The 20,734-nt window shown below is 48.9% G+C and overlaps 2 protein-coding genes across 2 annotated transcripts; one reads left to right on the forward strand and one right to left on the reverse strand.

Moving 5' to 3' along the window:
• Positions 1–218: 218 nt before the first annotated feature.
• LOC140383494 (solute carrier family 41 member 2-like) lies at positions 219–1,839 on the forward strand. Its single transcript, XM_072465954.1, has 2 exons — positions 219–371; positions 1,607–1,839. Exons 1-2 carry the CDS (start codon positions 303–305, stop codon positions 1,790–1,792), a joined length of 255 nt encoding a protein of 84 aa, XP_072322055.1. The 5' UTR covers positions 219–302; the 3' UTR covers positions 1,793–1,839.
• A 6,255-nt stretch (positions 1,840–8,094) lies between these two features.
• On the reverse strand, positions 8,095–13,633 carry chst11 (carbohydrate (chondroitin 4) sulfotransferase 11). Its single transcript, XM_072465953.1, has 2 exons — positions 13,308–13,633; positions 8,095–8,726 (listed from the first exon to the last, which is right to left on the reverse strand). The coding sequence occupies exons 1-2, from the start codon at positions 13,631–13,633 to the stop codon at positions 8,102–8,104; spliced, it is 951 nt and encodes a 316-aa protein (XP_072322054.1). The 3' UTR covers positions 8,095–8,101.
• Between the last annotated feature and the right edge of the window lie 7,101 nt (positions 13,634–20,734).

Consider the following 20,734-nt stretch of genomic DNA (forward strand, 5'->3'; position numbering starts at 1 on the left):
GGGACGAACCGCACGCGGCTGCAGGTGAGCGGTAGGTGCGTTTTATGATTGATACGTGGCAGGACTAATAGGCAGTCCACGCCACGAGGAAAAAGACTTAGATTTGGGCCAACCTTTAATAAATTAGGACAAAATAAAAAAAAAACAATTTCAGATTTTAATTGAGAATCGACTGGTCAGGAACATAAATATTCACAGCCTCCTCATGTGAACCTTGTCTTAGGAGCCAACCACCGCTCTGCTCAGGTGCTCCTCCTGCTGGTGGTCCCGGTCATCTCATCTTCCTCTACACCATTCACCTGATGAAGAGCGGACACACCACGCTCACGCCTATCTTCATGTCCGTGTACCTGTCGGCGGCTCTGCTACAGGTGAGTGGGCGTGTCAAGTACACTTTTACATGTTCGTTACGCCTAAATTAAAACTGTGGTTTATCACACCTGACCACGCCCAGGCCTGAAACTGCCACTCCTGTTCAGTCACCAACACACCGCCTAAAAGGACCTGCCTGACAAAGTGAAGCAGACCAAAAGAGCCTCAAAAGGTCCGCAAAAGATCCTCAAAAGGTCCTCAAAAGATCCTCAAAAGGTCCTCAAAAGATCTTAAAAGGTCCTCAAAAGGTCCTCAAAAGGTCCTCAAAAGATCCTTAAAAGGTCCTCAAAAGATCCAAAAAAGGTCCTCAAAAAGTCCTCAAATGAGCCTCAGAACATCCTCCAACGATCCTCCAAAGATCCTCCTAAGGGCCTCCAAAGATCATCCAAAGATCATCCAAAGATCCTCCAAAGGGCCTCCAAAGGGCCTCCAAAGGGCCTCCAAAGATCCTCCAAAGGGCCTCCAAAAGGCGGCTGGACTGGATCGCCACCAGGTTTCCTCCAATGCCTGAGGAACACGGATCAGCACGTGGAACAGCACGTGCAGGAGGAAGAAGAAGAAGAAGAAGAAGAAGAAGAAGAAGAAGAAGAAGAAGAAGAAGGAGGAGGAGGAGGAGGAGGAGGAGGAGGAGGAGGAGGAGGAGGAGGAGGAGGAGGAGGAGGAGGAGGAGGAGGAGGAGGAGGAGGAGGAGGAGGAGGAGGAGGAGGAGGAGGAGGAGGAGGAAGAGGAAGAGGAAGAGGAAGAGGAAGAGGAAGAGGAAGAAGAAGAGGAAGAAGAAGAAGAAGAAGAAGAAGAAGAAGAAGAGGAAGAGGAAGAGGAAGAGGAAGAGGAAGAGGAAGAGGAAGAAGAAGAAGAAGAAGAAGAAGAAGAAGAAGAAGAAGAAGAAGAAGAAGAAGAAGAAGAAGAAGAAGAAGAAGAAGAAGAAGAAGAAGAAACTTAACTTAACTTAACTTGACAACTTGTTTTTTTTTTTAATCTCCCGTCGAGTTTGCAGCTTTTACGCACAATGACATTTAGCTCTCGTTCATTCAATTACCTAAACAATTTCCGCCTTCTGCTAATCGGAGCGCTTCATCGCCGCCGGCTCGTCTGACTCAAACGCCTTTGTTGCCGCGGCGATGAATATAATGAAGGAAGAGAGGGGCAGAGAGAGAGAGAGACAGACTCCTCCTCTTCTCCTCAGGTGCTGCTCCTCCTCTCCTCTGAGCTTGACTCCTCTTCTCCTCCTCCTCAGGTGCTGCTCCTCCTCTGCATCTCAGACTGGATGGTGCACTCCATGTGGCGCAGTGGTAAAGACCCGGACAGTTTCTCCATCCCGTACCTGACGGCTCTGGGCGACCTCCTGGGCACGGCGCTGCTCGCGCTCAGCTTCCACTTCCTCTGGCTCATCGGGGACCAGGACAGCGACGTGGGCGACTGAGCCCCGCCCAACAGGCCCCGCCCAACGTCACCTGTCCAACGAGCCCCGTCCAACAGGCCCCGCCCAAGACTTTAGCACCCACACTCACCCCGACTTTAGCACCCACACTCACCCCGACTTTAGCACCCACACTCACTGCGACTTTAGCACCCACACTCACCCCGACTTTAGCACCCACACTCACCCCGACTTTAGCACCCACACTCACCCCGACTTTAGCACCCACACTCACTGCGACTTTAGCACCCACACTCACCCCGACTTTAGCACCCACACTCACCCCGACTTTAGCACCCACACTCACCCCGACTTTAGCACCCACACTCACTGCGACTTTAGCACCCACACTCACCCCGACTTTAGCACCCACACTCACCCCGACTTTAGCACCCACACTCACCCCGACTTTAGCACCCACACTCACCCCGACTTTAGCACCCACACTCACCCCGACTTTAGCACCCACACTCACTGCGACTTTAGCACCCACACTCACCCCGACTTTAGCACCCACACTCACCCCGACTTTAGCACCCACACTCACCCCGACTTTAGCACCCACACTCACCCCGACTTTAGCACCCACACTCACCGCGACTTTAGCACCCACACTCACTGCGACTTTAGCACCCACACTCACTGCGACTTTAGCACCCACACTCACTGCGACTTTAGCACCCACACTCACCCCGACTTTAGCACCCACTCTCACTGCGACTTTAGCACCCAAACTCACCGCGAGGCTCTGTGGACGAGGGGGCGGAGCTTCCTGGACTAAACAGACTGGAACATGTGGTGTGCAGAAGAGAAACAGGAAGTACAATCAAAATGACAAAATAAAAGGGTAAATGTGTTTTGTAGGAGAAAGAGTCTTAAAGGACACATGTGATGAACTGTTCTAACGCCGTTCCTCCTTCGTTGTGTTTCGCTTCATTCTCTCTTCTCTGATGTTAAAGGTCAAAGGTCGAGCTCCATGAACTGTTCAAGCGTCACATGTTCTTTGTTTATCGTGTTTGTTCTTGTCCTTTCAGCTGCGTGGGCGCTCCACCTGCTGGCAGCGGAGGGGATTACCATGAGGAAATGAACAAAAGCTAGCTTGTCCCGACGTGCTAACGTGAACGCACGGTTGAGTCCGAAAACTCGACTGCAGCCGAGTTTGTGACGAGGATCAAAGCCAAATGTGCATAAAACGTCTTTAAAGTGCATCATTTTGTACAAACGTGGCGGGTTCATCGAGCGACATCGTCAGTCGCGTTTCTTTTGTGTCAGGAATGATCTCGTTTACGCTCGTCTGGTCTGCGCTGTACGTGAGCTGACCACAGGGGGCAGAACAAACCTCCATGTTTGTTTCCCTTGTGGCGTTTCGGTGGATTCTCTTTGTGACTCGCGGCGCCCTCTGGTGGTTCGTTAAGAGAACACGGCCTCGACACGAAGCTACGCTAACTGCGCTCGGAACGGTTTACGCACAAAAAGGGAAGAGAGGGAGTAAATGGAGACTAGAGAGTAGATAAAGAGAGTAAATAGAGAGTAAAGTGTAAAAGAGGGTGTGATGTTCAGCTTTTACTCTTCAATTTGTTTCTTTGCCAAATACATTCCTTTATTTCTTATTTTGTCCTTTTTCCGATTGTTGTTTTTGTCTTCGTTTGCGTCTGATCTTATTAACGAGACGTTTCATGAGTCGTTCTCGTGAAACATGTGGTTCTAGAATGATCCTCTGAAGCTGCTCAGTGGTGTTTCTGCATGAATGTTCCACAGTTTGACTTTAATCGTGTTTGTTTGTTGTTCAGCTGGAGGCCCCTGCAGGAGGCCCCTGCAGGAGGCCCCTGCAGGAGGCCCCTGCAGGAGGCCCCTGCAGGAGGCTCCTGCTGGAGACAAAGTGGGTTTTGAGGTTCTTCAGGCCATAATTTAATTTTTTCAATATTTTTTTTATTTTATTTGTTGGATTTCTGCTGCTTTCTGTCTCTTTCGTTCTTTGGTCGTGTTTTTCTTTTTAAATGTTCTTTAATTTAAATAAAATAATAATAATAATTCTGAACGTATTTTTTTTATGTGAAACGACAGAAAACCTTTTTAAAGATGTTTTTATCACTTTCATCTCTGAAAAACAATGATTATGTTTTACTGTTTGAATCGTTTCTTTTCTGCTTAAACGTCTCGTCTTTGTCCCTTTCTGTCTTTTCTCTTTCCACTTTCTCTGAACTTTTGCCCCTGAGATTGACGAGGCTTCGTTCTTCTCAAACGCTTCATGTTTTCTACTGAAATAAATGTATTTTATAAGAATATTTCTCTGACAAATGTTCTGTTTAAACGTCTAAAAAACGTTTCATTTGAGTTGGAACTGAAAATAAAATGAAGAAGAAGAAGAAGAGCATTTGAATGTTTCACTTCTGTTTAAACCCTCTGTGTTCAGTCTCGTCCGTGGACCTGAACCTCAGCTTGAGAACCTCTGAAGCTGGACAGGGCGGGGCCGGGAACACCAGTTGCCACAGGGGGCGCTGCCTCCAGTGTCCAGGGTCAGTAGATCAGACACCAGCAGGCTCACGCCAGTCAGAAGTGGCTCCAATATGGCGGCCCCCGATACGCTTCAGACACGGGGTTAGGGTCAGGGTCAGGGTTAGGGTCAGGGTCAGGGTCAGGGTTAGGGTTAGGGTCAGGGTTAGGGTTAACCCTAACCCTAAGATGGCCGCCGCCGGCACAGGTCACATGTCCGTCATTGTGTGTGTTCAATAACGTGACCGAACACACTCGCTCTGAAGCTCTACCTGCGACGTCGGCCCTGCAGCTGCTCAGCTCAAAGCCCTGCAGCTGTTCAGAGCTCTGTGGTCGCCATGGCGACGCTGCATCAGGTCTTCCACAGTTAAACCCGTCATTAAAACTTCAGAACGCACCAGAAAAACCACATGAAGCAGAACAGCTGCGAGTCCCGGACGCCGAGCAGACTGTGGGCGGAGCCTGTTCATAGACTTCAGCTGTTTATAACGACGCCTGAGCGCCGCATTCTAAAGATATAATTATTAGTTTTGTTTAATGCTTTAGCAACAGCGCTAATGTTTTGTCACTCTGAAACCCACAAACGAATGTGGCTAAAGCTAGTGTGTGTGAGGGGCGTGGCTAAAGCTAGTGTGTGTGAGGGGCGTGGCTAAAGCTAGTGTGTGTGAGGGGCGTGGCTAAAGCTAGTGTGTGAGGGGCGTGGCTAAAGCTAGTGTGTGTGAGGGGCGTGGCTAAAGCTAGTGTGTGTGAGGGGCGTGGCTAAAGCTAGTGTGTGTGAGGGGCGTGGCTAAAGCTAGAGTGTGTGAGGGGCGTGGCGTTTGAACCTCTCTTTATGTCTTTGGCTTTGGATCATGTCAGACGCTTTATGACCTGAAATATCAGATTGTGGCTCTTGACAAAGCGAGTGCCATAAACAGGAAACAGCTGTTGCTAACACGTTTTGCTAGCTTTGTGTTGCTAACGTGCTTTGCTAGCTTTGTGTTGCTAATGTGCTATGCTAGCTTTGTGTTGCTAACGTGCTTTGCTAGCTTGTTTTGTTTTGAGTCTGTAGTGCTAACTCCGCCCCCTGCCATGTGACCCTGCCCCCCACGCACATCAAACTAAAACACAGACACAAGAGACTCTCGGGGTGCTTTTATTGTGAAAAGATGAAACAGGAACTCAGACCAAACAGAGAAAACGACCAAACGTACAACTCTGAAAACGTAAAGGTCGGATGTTGCCGTAGAAACACAGGAAGTGAGCTGCTGAGGAGGAATAAATAGTAAATAAATAAGAGATGGGTGTTTTGTCTCTGAGTTCACACAGGCCCCGCTGCATTCTGGGAAACGTGACTTCATTTTGCTTCTAAAGTCGTCACATTTCGAGCGTCATTAACGTTTTGCCATAATCGTGTTTATTTGTTGCTTTTTTACTTTCTTTTGCCTCTTTTTGCAGCTCAGTTTGGATCCTTAAAGTGACTCCGTGACACGAGCTTCAGCAGAACGTTTAAACCCTGTATAAAAGTACTGAAGTAAAAGTACTGAAGTAAAAGTACTGAAGTAAAAGTACTGAAGTAAAAGTACTGAAGTAAAAGGACGAGGGGGGACGAGGGGGACGAGGAGGACGAGCAGAGCGTGTGAGACTTTGAGCAGAAACACGTTTGTCATTTTCAGACAAAAACAAACTCTTATTTTCTTCTTAAATAAATGTCCTTTTGCCGCTCGCAGCAACAACAATAACAACAACAATAATAAAAATAACAATAATAATAATAACAACAATAATAATAATAAAGGTTCAAATAGAATAAAGCAGACGCTGTCGTAGCTTCAGCTGCAGTTTTAAAGTTTAACGTTTTAGAATTATGTCTTTTATTTAAATAGGAAAATAATGACATGAAACGTCAAAGTAAAAAAAACAAAAAATCACCGTGGAAACGAGGAAAATAAAAACAGCTCAAACTCTGTGAAAAAAACATGTTTGAATGTGTTTTATTCTGAATTGTTGCTGCATCTTTAACACATATTTCAGCCTAAATTCAGATTTTAAATGATTCAAATTTGTCAGATTCATGAAAATCTCATGTTTAAATGTGGAATTTAATATGAATCATTTTAAAGTGAGAAAAACGACACAATTCAACTGTTAAAAAACATTCAAACGTATTCTTCAAGGTTAAAAATTCACCGACAAATGAAATAAAAGATTTGACAGAAAGTGTAAACGACGACCGTGTGCAGTTAAAGCCCCGCCCTGGTTTTGGATGAGAGACGAGGGCACGCGACCTTTGACCCCGGCGAGCGTTCAGGCCACTCCAACATGGCTGCCGCGTTAAGGTGCAGCGAGCGAAAAGGATCCAGTGACTGTGGAAAATACAGCAAAATGTTCCACGAGATTCAGAAGTAACGACACGTCCTGCTTGTGTTAGCGCTCCACCCGCTGGCGGCAGAGGGAACTACACCGGCGCTCCACCCGCTGGCGGCAGAGGGAACAACACCGGCGCTCCACCCGCTGGCGGCAGAGGGAACTACACCGGCGCTCCACCCGCTGGCGGCAGAGGGAACTACACCGGCGCTCCACCCGCTGGCGGCAGAGGGAACTACACCGGCGCTCCACCCGCTGGCGGCAGAGGGAATTACACCAGCGCTCCACCCGCTGGCGGCAGAGGGAATTACACCAGCGCTCCACCCGCTGGCGGCAGAGGGAACTACACCGGCGCTCCACCCGCTGGCGGCAGAGGGAACAACACCGGCGCTCCACCCGCTGGCGGCAGAGGGAACTACACCGGCGCTCCACCCGCTGGCGGCAGAGGGAACTACACCGGCGCTCCACCCGCTGGCGGCAGAGGGAACTACACCGGCGCTCCACCCGCTGGCGGCAGAGGGAATTACACCAGCGCTCCACCCGCTGGCGGCAGAGGGAATTACACCAGCGCTCCACCCGCTGGCGGCAGAGGGAATTACACCGGGGAAGTGCTAACGTTAGCGCACAGTTGAGTTCGAGTCATTACCAACTCTGCGTCATAATTCCACCTGCTCTAACACTGTCAACTTTGACTCTTAAACATGTTTATTTTACGTTAAAATACGAGATTTAACGGGAAATAAGCCGAAGCAAATCGATCAGAGCAGAAAAACGTCAAACTGATTTAGAATTACAGCAGATTTAACGATCTTTACCTGAAAAGAAATGAAACTTTCAAACTCTATTGAACTTAAATGAAACTAAGAACTAAGGCTGCGACTGACGGAACCTTTTAAACCGTTTCTGGCGAATAAAATAATAAAATATTGGTTTATGACTCAAATCGCGGAACGACGATGGCCGCGATTTCAGTCATAAATGCTCAGAATGTGATTGGTGGAAAGTGTGAGCGTAGCTGAACGCGACTGCAGCGGTGCTGAACGCGACTGCAGCAGTGCTGAACGCGACTGCAGCGGTGCTGAACGCGACTGCAGCGGTGCTGAACGCGACTGCAGCGGTGTTTTTGGGGTTAAACACGCGACACAAAAGTACATTTGCATCATACGTGCCCTTTAACACACGCTGCTCCTTTAAGCTCTTTACGTTTGCCAAAGGGAGAAAACGATCTAAAGCCGGCGTTGGGGGCGGGGCACGTGCTAGTCTCAGGTTTATTTTGCAGAATCGACAGTTTCTTTTAAATATCCGGGCCGGAAATGGCGTGAGAATCCGTCAGAAGTTCGTTCTCGCCGCGGTCGTCGCCCGTGGCAACGCATTGAAGACCTGCTTCAACATCGGCGCTTTTCCAAAGTCACCGACTGGACGTCGTGTTTCCGGCGGCACGACGCGAGCGACAGCAGTTTCCGACACCGGACGCTAATCCAGCCTCAGGTAAGTGGGCGTGGTGTAGTTGAACATCAGAAAGTCCAGTTTGTAAAGCTGGTAGAGCGCCCCCTGCTGCTGGCTGCTGATGTTGCTGAAGAACTGCGCCGCCATCGCGTCCGTGGTGCGCGTGGACTTGGCGTAGCTCGGGAACCTGAGCGCGTTGCCCATCCCAACCAGCCGCAGGACGTAGTTGGCGTCCTCCTCCAGCGTCTCATACTTCCCGACCAGGTCGTAGTGGATGTGGCACGGGTGGCACAGCTGGTGCACCGTCTGCCAGTGCTCGTTCAGCGGGCCGTCCCGCCGCGTCGCCGGGTCCACCAGGTACCCCACGAACTCCCGGAACTGGACGTCGTCGCCGTTGACCAGCGCCTCCTGCGTGGCGTTCTTGCGGTAGCGGCGCACGATGCGGGTGCCGAAGCGCTTGTGGAAGGAGGAGTTGTACTTGAGCGTGAACTTGTTGCGGTAGGCGGAGACCAGGCGCTCGAACGGCTCCCGCACGAAGACGAACTTGAAGTAGGTCTTGAGGCGGTGGTTGATGTCGGCGATGCTGTACTGGTTCAGCGTCTTCAGGTTGGACGGGACGTGGGCCTCGTTTGAAGGGATCTCCATCGGGTCACTGTGGAGGAGGAGGACGGAGGAGGACAGAAGGAAGACGGAGGAGGGAGGACGGGGGAGGAAGGACGGAGGAGGACGGAGGAGGGAGGACGGGGGAGAGGGACGGAGGGAGGACGGGGGAGGAAGGACGGAGGAGGAGGGAGGATGTTGGAGGAAGGACGGAGGAGAAGGACAGAAGGAGGACAGAGGAGAAGGACAGAAGGAGGAGGGTTAAGGATTGTATAATTTATTCAATTTCTCTAAATTTGTAATATTGTATATTTTTGCAGCTTCTGACTCATTTAATTCTGGTCCTGGTTCACTTCTCAGATCTCTGAAGGTCTCACCTGTACTTAAAGGTCACACGTGTACTTGAAGGTCTCACTTGTACTTAAAGGTCACATGTGTACTTGAAGGTCTCACTTGTACTTAAAGGTCACACGTGTACTTGAAGGTCTCACTTGTACTTAAAGGTCACATGTGTACTTGAAGGTCTCACCTGTACTTAAAGGTCACATGTGTACTTGAAAGTCTCACCTGTACTTGAAGGTCTCACCTGTACTTGAAGGTCTCACTTGTACTTAAAGGTCACACGTGTACTTGAAGGTCTCACTTGTACTTAAAGGTCACATGTGTACTTGAAGGTCTCACTTGTACTTAAAGGTCACATGTGTACTTGAAGGTCTCACTTGTACTTAAAGGTCACATGTGTACTTGAAGGTCTCACCTGTACTTGAAGGTCTCACGTGTACTTGAAGGTCTCACTTGTACTTAAAGGTCACACGTGTACTTGAAGGTCTCACTTGTACTTAAAGGTCACACGTGTACTTGAAGGTCTCACTTGTACTTAAAGGTCACACGTGTACTTGAAGGTCTCACTTGTACTTAAAGGTCACACGTGTACTTGAAGGTCTCACTTGTACTTAAAGGTCACACGTGTACTTGAAGGTCTCACCTGTACTTAAAGGTCACATGTGTACTTGAAGGTCTCACCTGTACTTGAAGGTCTCACCTGTACTTGAAGGTCTCACCTGTACTTGAAGGTCTCACTTGTACTTAAAGGTCACACGTGTACTTGAAGGTCTCACTTGTACTTAAAGGTCACACGTGTACTTGAAGGTCTCACCTGTACTTGAAGGTCTCACGTGTACTTGAAGGTCTCACTTGTACTTAAAGGTCACACGTGTACTTGAAGGTCTCACTTGTACTTAAAGGTCACATGTGTACTTGAAGGTCTCACTTGTACTTAAAGGTCACATGTGTACTTGAAGGTCTCACTTGTACTTAAAGGTCACATGTGTACTTGAAGGTCTCACCTGTACTTGAAGGTCTCACGTGTACTTGAAGGTCTCACTTGTACTTAAAGGTCACACGTGTACTTGAAGGTCTCACTTGTACTTAAAGGTCACACGTGTACTTGAAGGTCTCACCTGTACTTGAAGGTCTCACCTGTACTTGAAGGTCTCACCTGTACTTGAAGGTCACACCTGTACTTGAAGGTCTCACCTGTACTTGAAGGTCTCACCTGTACTTGAAGGTCTCACGTGTACTTGAAGGTCTCACCTGTACTTGAAGGTCTCACCTGTACTTGAAGGTCTCACCTGTACTTGAAGGTCACACCTGTACTTGAAGGTCTCACCTGTACTTGAAGGTCTCACCTGTACTTGAAGGTCACACGTGTACTTGAAGGTCTCACCTGTACTTGAAGGTCTCACCTGTACTTGAAGGTCACACCTGTACTTGAAGGTCTCACCTGTACTTGAAGGTCACACGTGCACTTGAAGGTCTCACGTGTACTTGAAGGTCACACGTGTACTTGAAGGTCTCACTTGTACTTAAAGGTCACATGTGTACTTGAAAGTCTCAACTGTACTTGAAGGTCTCACGTGTACTTGAAGGTCTCACTTGTACTTAAAGGTCTCACCTGTACTTGAAGGTCACACGTGCACTTGAAGGTCTCACTTGTACTTGAAAGTCTCACGTGTACTTGAAGGTCACACGTGTACTTGAAGGTCTCACTTGTACTTAAAGGTCACATGTGTACTTGAAGGTCTCACCTGTACTTCAAGGTCACACCTGTACTTGAAGGTCTCACTTGTACTTAAAGGTCACACGTGTACTTGAAGGTCTCACGTGTACTTCATGGTCTCAGCTGTACTTGAAGGTCACACGTGTACTTGAAGGTCTCACTTGTACTTAAAGGTCACATGTGTACTTGAAGGTCTCACCTGTACTTAAAGGTCACATGTGTACTTGAAGGTCTCACCTGTACTTGAAGGTCTCACCTGTACTTGAAGGTCTCACTTGTACTTAAAGGTCACACGTGTACTTGAAGGTCTCACCTGTACTTAAAGGTCACATGTGTACTTGAAGGTCTCACCTGTACTTGAAGGTCTCACCTGTACTTGAAGGTCTCACCTGTACTTAAAGGTCACACGTGTACTTGAAGGTCTCACTTGTACTTAAAGGTCACATGTGTACTTGAAGGTCTCACTTGTACTTAAAGGTCACACGTGTACTTGAAGGTCTCACTTGTACTTAAAGGTCACACGTGTACTTGAAGGTCTCACTTGTACTTAAAGGTCACATGTGTACTTGAAGGTCTCACCTGTACTTAAAGGTCACATGTGTACTTGAAGGTCTCACCTGTACTTGAAGGTCTCACCTGTACTTGAAGGTCTCACCTGTACTTGAAGGTCTCACTTGTACTTAAAGGTCTCACCTGTACTTGATGGTCTCACCTGTACTTGAAGGTCTCACTTGTACTTAAAGGTCACACGTGTACTTGAAGGTCTCACTTGTACTTAAAGGTCACATGTGTACTTGAAGGTCTCACCTGTACTTGAAGGTCTCACGTGTACTTGAAGGTCTCACTTGTACTTAAAGGTCACACGTGTACTTGAAGGTCTCACTTGTACTTAAAGGTCACATGTGTACTTGAAGGTCTCACTTGTACTTAAAGGTCACATGTGTACTTGAAGGTCTCACTTGTACTTAAAGGTCACATGTGTACTTGAAGGTCTCACCTGTACTTGAAGGTCTCACGTGTACTTGAAGGTCTCACTTGTACTTAAAGGTCACACGTGTACTTGAAGGTCTCACTTGTACTTAAAGGTCACACGTGTACTTGAAGGTCTCACTTGTACTTAAAGGTCACACGTGTACTTGAAGGTCTCACTTGTACTTAAAGGTCACATGTGTACTTGAAGGTCTCACCTGTACTTAAAGGTCACATGTGTACTTGAAGGTCTCACCTGTACTTGAAGGTCTCACCTGTACTTGAAGGTCTCACCTGTACTTGAAGGTCTCACTTGTACTTAAAGGTCTCACCTGTACTTGATGGTCTCACCTGTACTTGAAGGTCTCACTTGTACTTAAAGGTCACACGTGTACTTGAAGGTCTCACTTGTACTTAAAGGTCACATGTGTACTTGAAGGTCTCACCTGTACTTGAAGGTCTCACGTGTACTTGAAGGTCTCACTTGTACTTAAAGGTCACACGTGTACATGAAGGTCTCACTTGTACTTAAAGGTCACATGTTTACTTGAAGGTCTCACTTGTACTTAAAGGTCACATGTGTACTTGAAGGTCTCACTTGTACTTAAAGGTCACATGTGTACTTGAAGGTCTCACCTGTACTTGAAGGTCTCACGTGTACTTGAAGGTCTCACTTGTACTTAAAGGTCACACGTGTACTTGAAGGTCTCACTTGTACTTAAAGGTCACACGTGTACTTGAAGGTCTCACCTGTACTTGAAGGTCTCACCTGTACTTGAAGGTCTCACCTGTACTTGAAGGCCACACCTGTACTTGAAGGTCTCACCTGTACTTGAAGGTCTCACCTGTACTTGAAGGTCTCACGTGTACTTGAAGGTCTCACCTGTACTTGAAGGTCTCACCTGTACTTGAAGGTCTCACCTGTACTTGAAGGTCACACCTGTACTTGAAGGTCTCACCTGTACTTGAAGGTCTCACCTGTACTTGAAGGTCACACGTGTACTTGAAGGTCTCACCTGTACTTGAAGGTCTCACCTGTACTTGAAGGTCACACCTGTACTTGAAGGTCTCACCTGTACTTGAAGGTCACACGTGCACTTGAAGGTCTCACGTGTACTTGAAGGTCACACGTGTACTTGAAGGTCTCACTTGTACTTAAAGGTCACATGTGTACTTGAAAGTCTCAACTGTACTTGAAGGTCTCACGTGTACTTGAAGGTCTCACTTGTACTTAAAGGTCTCACCTGTACTTGAAGGTCACACGTGCACTTGAAGGTCTCACTTGTACTTGAAAGTCTCACGTGTACTTGAAGGTCACACGTGTACTTGAAGGTCTCACTTGTACTTAAAGGTCACATGTGTACTTGAAGGTCTCACCTGTACTTCAAGGTCACACCTGTACTTGAAGGTCTCCCTTGTACTTAAAGGTCACACGTGTACTTGAAGGTCTCACGTGTACTTCATGGTCTCAGCTGTACTTGAAGGTCTCACGTGTACTTCATGGTCTCAGCTGTACTTGAAGGTCTCACGTGTACTTCATGGTCTCAGCTGTACTTGAAGGTCTCACGTGTACTTCATGGTCTCACGTGTCCTTCATGGTCTCACCTGTACCTGCCGTGGCCCGTGAGCACCATCATCACCCGCTTCCAGTTGGTGCAGGCCACTTTGGGCACGTAGCAGTAGATGAGCTCGTGCTCCTCGTCCACCACCAGATGTTTGAGGTCGGCGGGGGTCAGGACCCTCCTCTTCCTGCTGGAGGCGCTGTGGAGCCGGCACGTCTCCGCCACCTGCTCCCGGCGAGCCTCGTGTAGAGCCGCTGCTCCGGAGAACTCGGGCTGTGAACGGGAGAGGAACGCAAACACGGGGAGTTTTAGACATGTGCGGGAAATGGAGTGGGAGGAGCCTTCAGTGGCCAGTGGCCCCGCCTCCATCACATATCTCTGTCTCTTCCTGTTTTATATAACTTGGTGAATTGTGGGTCAGAGTTGAAGACGAGACACAAACTTCTCCTGGTGGCGCTCAACGTTCAGCTCCTGCGGTGACGTCGTACAGCCGGGACTTCCCCATAGCGGCCATTTTGAAAGGGGCACGCGACACACCAGCCACCACCACAACTGCGTCCTTTCCTACGGCTTAATGAGCTATGAATACTTTGATTCTTCAGACGAGAACGTTAAACTAAGGCACACGACAGAGCTCAGACCTTACAGAACAATGACCTTACAGAACAATGACCTTACAGAACATTTTGGACTCATACATCCTGGATATCGTACGTAGTAGACGTGCTGTTGTGCCCCTTTCAAAATGGCGGACTTGGTTGCCACTGCACAAGTTCGATGTGCGAACGCTTGTATAAAACAACATGTGATTTAAAAGTCTCACAAAAACAGTCTTTAGGTTTAAACACCCTGCATTCTTCACTGTTTCCAGCAGGAGGCGCATGTTCACACTTTATAATCACTTTTATTTGACTGAACTAAACATTAAAGGTTGAATGGAGGATTTTTTGGGCACAAATCTGAGTCTTATTTCCTCGTGACGTGAACTGTCCATTAGTCCTGCCACGTGTCAATCATAAAACACACCTACCGCTCACCTGCAGAGCCTGGTTCACCTGCAGGGCCACCTGCAGCCACGTGCGGTTCGTGCCCACGTTTCCGCGTGCCTAAGCGCATGGATCTATCATAATATAGTTCCCTCAGTGTACGGGGCAAAATGAAGACAGAGAAAGACAGTTTGAGCTGACTCAGAAGAAGACGGAAATCTATAGGAGACGAGAGATGCGATGTGATCCGACGCGCTGATAAACAAACGCACGTGTGTGTTGTATCAGTCCACACGGGGGAGTGGCATGTGCACGGGGGAGTGGCATGTGCACGGGGGAGGGACATGTGCACGGGGGAGTGGCATGTGCACGGGGGAGTGGCATGTGCACAGGGGAGTGGCATGTGCACGGGGGAGTGGCATGTGCACGGGGGAGTGGCATGTGCACGGGGGAGTGGCATGTGCACGGGGGAGGGACATGTGCACGGGGGAGTGGCATGTGCACGGGGGAGTGGCATGTGCACAGGGGAGTGGCATGTGCACGGGGGAGTGGCATGTGCACGGGGGAGGGGCATGTGCAGGGGGGAGGGGCATGTGCACTTCCGCCTGAGTTCTCAAATCGCCGAAAAATCGTCCATTGCGCCTTTAAGAACGAGTTCCTGTTACAACGTGACTTAAAAAAGTTAACAGAGCTTGAACACGACAGTTTATTCATGATTTAAGATGAGTATTTATTTACTTAAGGCTTTAGGGTGTTAATTAAAGAGTTACTAATTATTGTAAATAAACAACTTGTTCATAATGAATTAGGTTTTTGTTCAAGTTTAGTTATTATTACGCGTTAAATTTTCATTTTCTTTATATTTTTAGTTCCATAATAAAGATTTGTAAAACATAAAAATGAATGAAATGTGTTCCAAAAGTGCAAAAGTTAAAATAGTGTTTAATTGATGCTGTTTTTTGTCCATTAAACTCATTTAAAAAGTCTGGAGATGAATCATTTCCAGACTAATCCACGTCTTCTCTTTTAACGACCCGTGTTAATGATCTAACCTCGGTGAAATTGACTTCGTTGGCGTCGAAGCGTTAAACGATGGCTCCATAAATGTAAACGTCCCGATCTTCGAGCATTAACGAGCTGTTCTAACGACGCGCGCCTGCGACGCTTCTTAACGAGCACGTTTCCATCCGCAGTCTTCGTTTAAATCACCGCCGCGCCACGATCTGCTGAGGCTGCACCCGAGGGGCCCCGGGGCCAAATCGACCGCTACGTCACAGGACGCTAACTGCTGCTAGCCACCATTTGCGCCGCTCGATACCGGCTGCTGCAGCACGCGTCCCCAGAGGCTAACGCGGCTAACGCGGCTAACGCGGCTAACGCGGCTAATGCTTGTGCTAACGGCGGCGAGGGCGTCGGGCGGGTTCCTGCGGCGAGTTCACGAGCTCATATTCTCCACTCTTTAGAAACATCGTGAACATTCTTTCATTTTATTGCATTAAAATTGTATCGTAGAAAACAGAGAAGTCTCTGTCATAATGGAATATCAAAGGCTTCAATAGAATAATAGAAGTTAATATTCCGTCTCTTGTGAAGTTCTGATCAAACGTGAGATTCATATTTGAAGCTTGAAGCTCGTTTACTCTTTGAAACATGAAATCACTTCATCTGAACATCCACAGACACCACACAAAGACGTCAGTGTGAAAGTCCCAGCACGCAGAGGTCAGCAGAGGTCAGCAGAGGTCAGCAGAGGTCAGCAGAGGTCAGCAGAGGTCAGCAGAGGTCAGCAGAGGTCAGCAGATTGACCCTGAACATGGATGAAAGTCACACATGGGACATAGACGCCATCGGCTCGGCCCCAACTAAAATAAAATGGAGCTTGGTTGGCTGAAGCCAGTGCGAGTGTCTGTATTCTTGTGTAAAAGTACTACATGTGTGTAGTAAAGACTTTATTCTTTTTAGCCACGCCCCTCACACACGCTAGCTTTAGCCACGCCCCTCACACACACTAGCTTTAGCCACGCCCCTCACACACACTAGCTTTAGCCACGCCCCTCACACACACTAGCTTTAGCCACGCCCCTCACACACACTAGCTTTAGCCACGCCCCTCACACACACTAGCTTTAGCCACGCCCCTCACACACACTAGCTTTAGCCACGCCCCTCACACACGCTAGCTTTAGCCACGCCCCTCACACACGCTAGCTTTAGCCACGCCCCTCACACACGCTAGCTTTAGCCACGCCCCTCACACACGCTAGCTTTAGCCACGCCCCTCACACACGCTAGCTTTAGCCACGCCCCTCACACACGCTAGCTTTAGCCACGCCCCTCACACACGCTAGCTTTAGCCACGCCCCTCACACACACTAGCTTTAGCCACGCCCCTCACACACACTAGCTTTAGCCACGCCCCTCACACACACTAGCTTTAGCCACGCCCTTCACACACACTAGCTTTAGCCACGCCCCTCACACACACTAGCTTTAGCCACGCCCCTCACACACACTAGCTTTAGCCACGCCCCTCACACACACTAGCTTTAGCCACGCCCTTCACACACACTAGCTTTAGCCACGCCCCTCACACACGCTTGCTTTAGCCACGCCCCTCACACACGCTAGCTTTAGCCACGCCCCTCACACACGCTAGCTTTAGCCACGCCCCTCACACACGCTAGCTTTAGCCACGCCCCTCACACACGCTAGCTTTAGCCACGCCCCTCACACACGCTAGCTTTAGCCACGCCCCTCACACACGCTAGCTTTAGCCACGCCCCTCACACACGCTAGCTTTAGCCACGCCCCTCACACACACTAGCTTTAGCCACGCCCCTCACACACACTAGCTTTAGCCACGCCCCTCACACACACTAGCTTTAGCCACGCCCTTCACACACACACACTGGAAGTACTAAACGTCTTTTTGTGACTCGCTCAAATCGACCTTTTGATACTTTTAGTCACATTTTTGTCGCTTCAAGTCGCGTTTTTGTTGCATTTTCGATGTTTTGAGTCACTTTTAGCTACGTCTCACACAAACTTGGAACTTCTAAACGTCTCTGTCGGCCTCAGGATTAAAAAGTATCGTTCAGGTGCGACTTTTAAAAATACCTGACCGTTTAAAGGACCGTGATCCTTTTGCTCCAACAACTGTGAATGAACACGTTTTTGGAAAGGAAGAAAGAGAAGTCAAAGCATTTGAGATTTGACGCCGCAGAGGAACGTCTTCCAGCGATTCTGCGACTGGAACTTTAGCCTCAGTGAAACTTGGATCCGGGCTCAGGATAATGACAGTTTTAGTTTGTGGAGCTGCAGTTCAGGAATGTGCTGCTGCGGCTCAGATCCAAACAGAAGCCTCTTCATCAGGAGCAGTTCAGTGAGGACGGGATCTGAGCCGGATCACAGCCCGGTCTGTGCCGGCTTCAGGGGGGCTTCAGGGGGTGGCAGGGGGCTTCAGGGGGGCTTCAGGAGGCTTCAGGGGGCTTCAGGAGGCTTTAGTGGGGCTTCAGGGGGTGGCAGGGGGTGGCAGGGGGCTTCAGTGGGCTTCAGGAGGCTTCAGGGGGCGCTAGGGGGGCTTCAGCGGGCTTTAGGGGGGCTTCAGGGGGCGTTAGGGGGGCTTCAGCGGGCTTCAGGAGGATTCAGGGGGTGGCAGGGGGCTTCAGGGAGCTTCAGGAGGCTTCAGGGAGCTTCAGGAGGCTTCAGGGGGCTTCAGGGGGCTTCAGGAGGCTTCAGGGGGCTTCAGGGGGCGTTAGGGGGGCTTCAGCGGGCTTCAGGAGGCTTCAGGGGGTGGCAGGGGGCTTCAGGAGGCTTCAGGGGGCTTCAGTGGGCTTCAGGGGGCGTTAGGGGGGCTTCAGCGGGCTTCAGGAGGCTTCAGGGGGTGGCAGGGGGCTTCAGGGAGCTTCAGGAGGCTTCAGGGAGCTTCAGGAGGCTTCAGGGGGCTTCAGGGGGCTTCAGGAGGCTTCAGGGGGCTTCAGGGGGCTTCAGGAGGCTTCAGGGAGCTTCAGGAGGCTTCAGGAGGCTTCAGGGGGCTTCAGGAGGCTTCAGGAGGCTTCAGGGGGCTTCAGGGGGCTTCAGCGGGCTTTAGGGGGGCTTCAGGGGGCTTTAGGGGGGCTTCAGGGGGCGTTAGGGGGGCTTCAGCGGGCTTCAGGAGGCTTCAGGGGGTGGCAGGGGGCTTCAGGGAGCTTCAGGGAGCTTCAGGAGGCTTCAGGGAGCTTCAGGAGGCTTCAGGAGGCTTCAGGGGGCTTCAGGAGGCTTCAGGGGGCTTCAGGGGGCTTCAGGGGGCTTCAGGAGGCTACAGGGGGCTTTAGGGGGGCTTCAGCGTGCGCCTCAAACGAGCTCCAAACGTGACACGTGAGTGGAAGCTGCTGTGATCAGACTCACAGACCAGAACCTTCTCTGGACTTGGCCGGAAATGAGTCACATGATCCAGTTCAGGTGATTCAGGAGAAAGAGATGAGAAGGTCACATGACTGAGCCAACGAGACAGGAATGTGAGACTCATTTTAGACCTGGTTTAGTCCTGGTTTAGTCCTGGTTTGGACCTGGTTTAGTCCTGATTTAGTCCTGATTTAGTCCTGGTTTAGTCCTGATTTAGTCCTGGTTTGGACCTGGTTTAGTCCTGGTTTAGACCTGGTTTAGACCTGGTTTAGACCTGGTTTAGTCCTGATTTAGTCCTGGTTTAGTCCTGGTTTAGACCTGGTTTAGACCTGGTTTAGTCCTGATTTAGTCCTGGTTTAGACCTGGTTTAGACCTGGTTTAGTCCTGATTTAGTCCTGATTTAGTCCTGGTTTAGACCTGGTTTAGACCTGGTTTAGTCCTGATTTAGTCCTGGTTTAGTCCTGGTTTAGACCTGGTTTAGACCTGATTTAGTCCTGGTTTAGACCTGGTTTAGACCTGGTTTAGTCCTGATTTAGTCCTGGTTTAGACCTGGTTTAGACCTGATTTAGTCCTGGTTTAGACCTGGTTTAGACCTGGTTTAGACCTGGTTTAGACCTGGTTTAGTCCTGATTTAGTCCTGGTTTAGACCTGGTTTAGACCTGGTTTAGACCTGGTTTAGTCCTGGTTTAGACCTGGTTTAGACCTGGTTTAGTCTTGATTTAGTCCTGGTTTAGACCTGGTTTAGACCTGGTTTAGTCCTGATTTAGTCCTGGTTTAGACCTGGTTTAGTCCTGGTTTAGTCCTGGTTTAGTCCTGGTTTAGACCTGGTTTAGTCCTGATTTAGTCCTGGTTTAGTCCTGATTTAGTCCTGGTTTAGACCTGGTTTAGTCCTGATTTAGTCCTGGTTTAGACCTGGTTTAGACCTGATTTAGTCCTGGTTTAGACCTGGTTTAGACCTGGTTTAGACCTGGTTTAGTCCTGATTTAGTCCTGGTTTAGACCTGGTTTAGTCCTGGTTTAGACCTGGTTTAGTCCTGGTTTAGTCCTGGTTTAGTCCTGGTTTAGACCTGGTTTAGTCCTGATTTAGTCCTGGTTTAGACCTGGTTTAGTCCTGGTTTAGTCCTGGTTTAGACCTGGTTTAGTCCTGGTTTAGTCCTGGTTTAGACCTGGTTTAGACCTGGTTTAGTCCTGGTTTAGTCCTGGTTTAGACCTGGTTTAGACCTGGTTTAGACCTGGTTTAGACCTGGTTTAGTCCTGATTTAGACCTGGTTTAGTCCTGGTTTAGTCCTGGTTTAGACCTGATTTAGACCTGGTTTAGTCCTGATTTAGACCTGGTTTAGACCTGGTTTAGACCTGGTTTAGTCCTGATTTAGACCTGGTTTAGTCCTGGTTTAGTCCTGGTTTAGACCTGGTTTAGACCTGGTTTAGACCTGGTTTAGACCTGGTTTAGTCCTGGTTTAGACCTTGTTTTAGTCCTGGTTTAGTCTTGATTTAGTCCTGGTTTAGACCTGGTTTAGACCTGGTTTAGTCCTGGTTTAGTCCTGGATTAGACCTGGTTTAGTCCTGGTTTAGACCTGGTTTAGTCCTGGTTTAGACCTTGTTTTAGTCCTGGTTTAGTCTTGATTTAGTCCTGGTTTAGACCTGGTTTAGACCTGGTTTAGTCCTGGTTTAGTCCTGGATTAGACCTGGTTTAGTCCTGGTTTAGACCTGGTTTAGTCCTGGATTAGACCTGGTTTAGTCCTGGTTTAGACCTGGTTTAGTCCTGGTTTAGACCTGGTTTAGTCCTGGTTTAGACCTTGTTTTAGTCCTGGTTTAGTCTTGATTTAGTCCTGGTTTAGACCTGGTTTAGACCTGGTTTAGTCCTGGTTTAGTCCTGGATTAGACCTGGTTTAGTCCTGGTTTAGACCTGGTTTAGTCCTGGATTAGACCTGGTTTAGACCTGGTTTAGTCCTGATTTAGACCTGGTTTAGTCCTGGTTTAGTCCTGGTTTAGACCTGGTTTAGACCTGGTTTAGACCTGGTTTAGTCCTGGTTTAGACCTTGTTTTAGTCCTGGTTTAGTCTTGATTTAGTCCTGGTTTAGACCTGGTTTAGACCTGGTTTA

Source organism: Eucyclogobius newberryi, unplaced genomic scaffold (assembly GCF_026437365.1).
Source record: "Eucyclogobius newberryi isolate DKJ021-1_F unplaced genomic scaffold, fEucNew1.0.hap1 SCAF_514, whole genome shotgun sequence".
NCBI lineage: Eukaryota > Metazoa > Chordata > Actinopteri > Gobiiformes > Gobiidae > Eucyclogobius > Eucyclogobius newberryi.

Bases quoted from the DNA above. Each gene is read 5' to 3' on its own strand.
- LOC140383494 (XM_072465954.1), top strand. From the start codon at position 303: ATGAAGAGCGGACACACCACGCTCACGCCTATCTTCATGTCCGTGTAC. The intron at 372-1,606 runs GTGAGTGGGCGT...CCTCCTCCTCAG, and splicing joins TGTCGGCGGCTCTGCTACAG to GTGCTGCTCCTCCTCTGCAT.
- chst11 (XM_072465953.1), bottom strand. From the start codon at position 13,633: ATGGAGGCGGGGCCACTGGCCACTGAAGGCTCCTCCCACTCCATTTCC. The intron at 8,727-13,307 runs GTGAGACCATGA...CCTCCTCCACAG, and splicing joins ACGGGCCACGGCAGGTACAG to TGACCCGATGGAGATCCCTT.